The sequence below is a fragment of the Papilio polytes genome, unplaced genomic scaffold (genome assembly GCF_000836215.1).
Source record: "Papilio polytes unplaced genomic scaffold, Ppol_1.0 DF820846.1, whole genome shotgun sequence".
Lineage (NCBI taxonomy): Eukaryota > Metazoa > Arthropoda > Insecta > Lepidoptera > Papilionidae > Papilio > Papilio polytes.
Window position 1 is genome coordinate 1 of NW_013528358.1, and position 851 is coordinate 851.

General features: G+C 45.8%; 1 protein-coding gene across 1 annotated transcript; it reads right to left on the minus strand.

The window, feature by feature from the left end:
- Window positions 1–6: 6 nt before the first annotated feature.
- On the minus strand, window positions 7–845 carry LOC106110115 (the record flags this gene model as incomplete). Its single annotated transcript, XM_013291827.1, has 1 exon — window positions 7–845. A coding segment is annotated over one exon (839 nt), but the record flags the coding sequence as incomplete, so codon positions are not given.
- Window positions 846–851: the final 6 nt, after the last annotated feature.

Genomic DNA, 851 nt, shown 5'->3' on the forward strand with positions numbered 1-851 from the left:
TCACACGCGGAAACAGATTGGAACGAACTGGTTACGGGTTCTAACGACTTCTTCTCCTTACACGTCGGGCAGTTCGAACGGATACGTCCGGGTGTCCCGCAACCGAAGCAAGTAACTGCCGGTGTCTTCTTCTCTAATACGCCCTCTTTGACTTCTAAAGGTTTTCCCGCCAATTTCTGGCACGCTTCCTTAACATGGCCATAACGCTTGCAATAACTACACTGAGGTCGTTTATTGTGTACAGGCGACGGAGTGTAACATGGCTGTGTATTATTCGACGGCAACGTGCTTAACGTAGGTTTGACGTCTGATTTTGTTTGTAATGGGCGAGACTCATTTAGGATGTCCTCTATACGTCTCGCTTGGGCTATAAGTTCCGCAAACGAGGTAAAACAAGAACGAGGTACTTTCTCGCGTATTCGTTTATGTAATAAACCATACGTCATCTCAAGTTGTACATCTTCCGATAGAGAATGTGGCGGAAGTTGCGCGAACAATGCTCTTATATGGCAAATAAATAAATCTGTTGTTTCGTTAATCTGTTGTTCGCGCTCAAAGATTAACCTAAAGATTTTGTGTGCGGGCAGCCTAGGCCCGAAAGTTTGCCTTAGCGATTCTAACGCTGCTTGCCATGACGGGGTACTATTTTTAACACCTTGCCACCACGTAGCGGCCAGTCCCGTTAGTAACATGGGCAATCCACGCAGCGCTACGTCGTCGCTCATGTTAACACATGTCTTGTAGATTTCGATCGCATCGATGAAAGCTAAGACGTCGCTAGTTTTAAGGCCATCAAATCTTGTATTACACTTGGCAAAGTTGCCAGAATTCTGTATGTGAGTACTTACAGG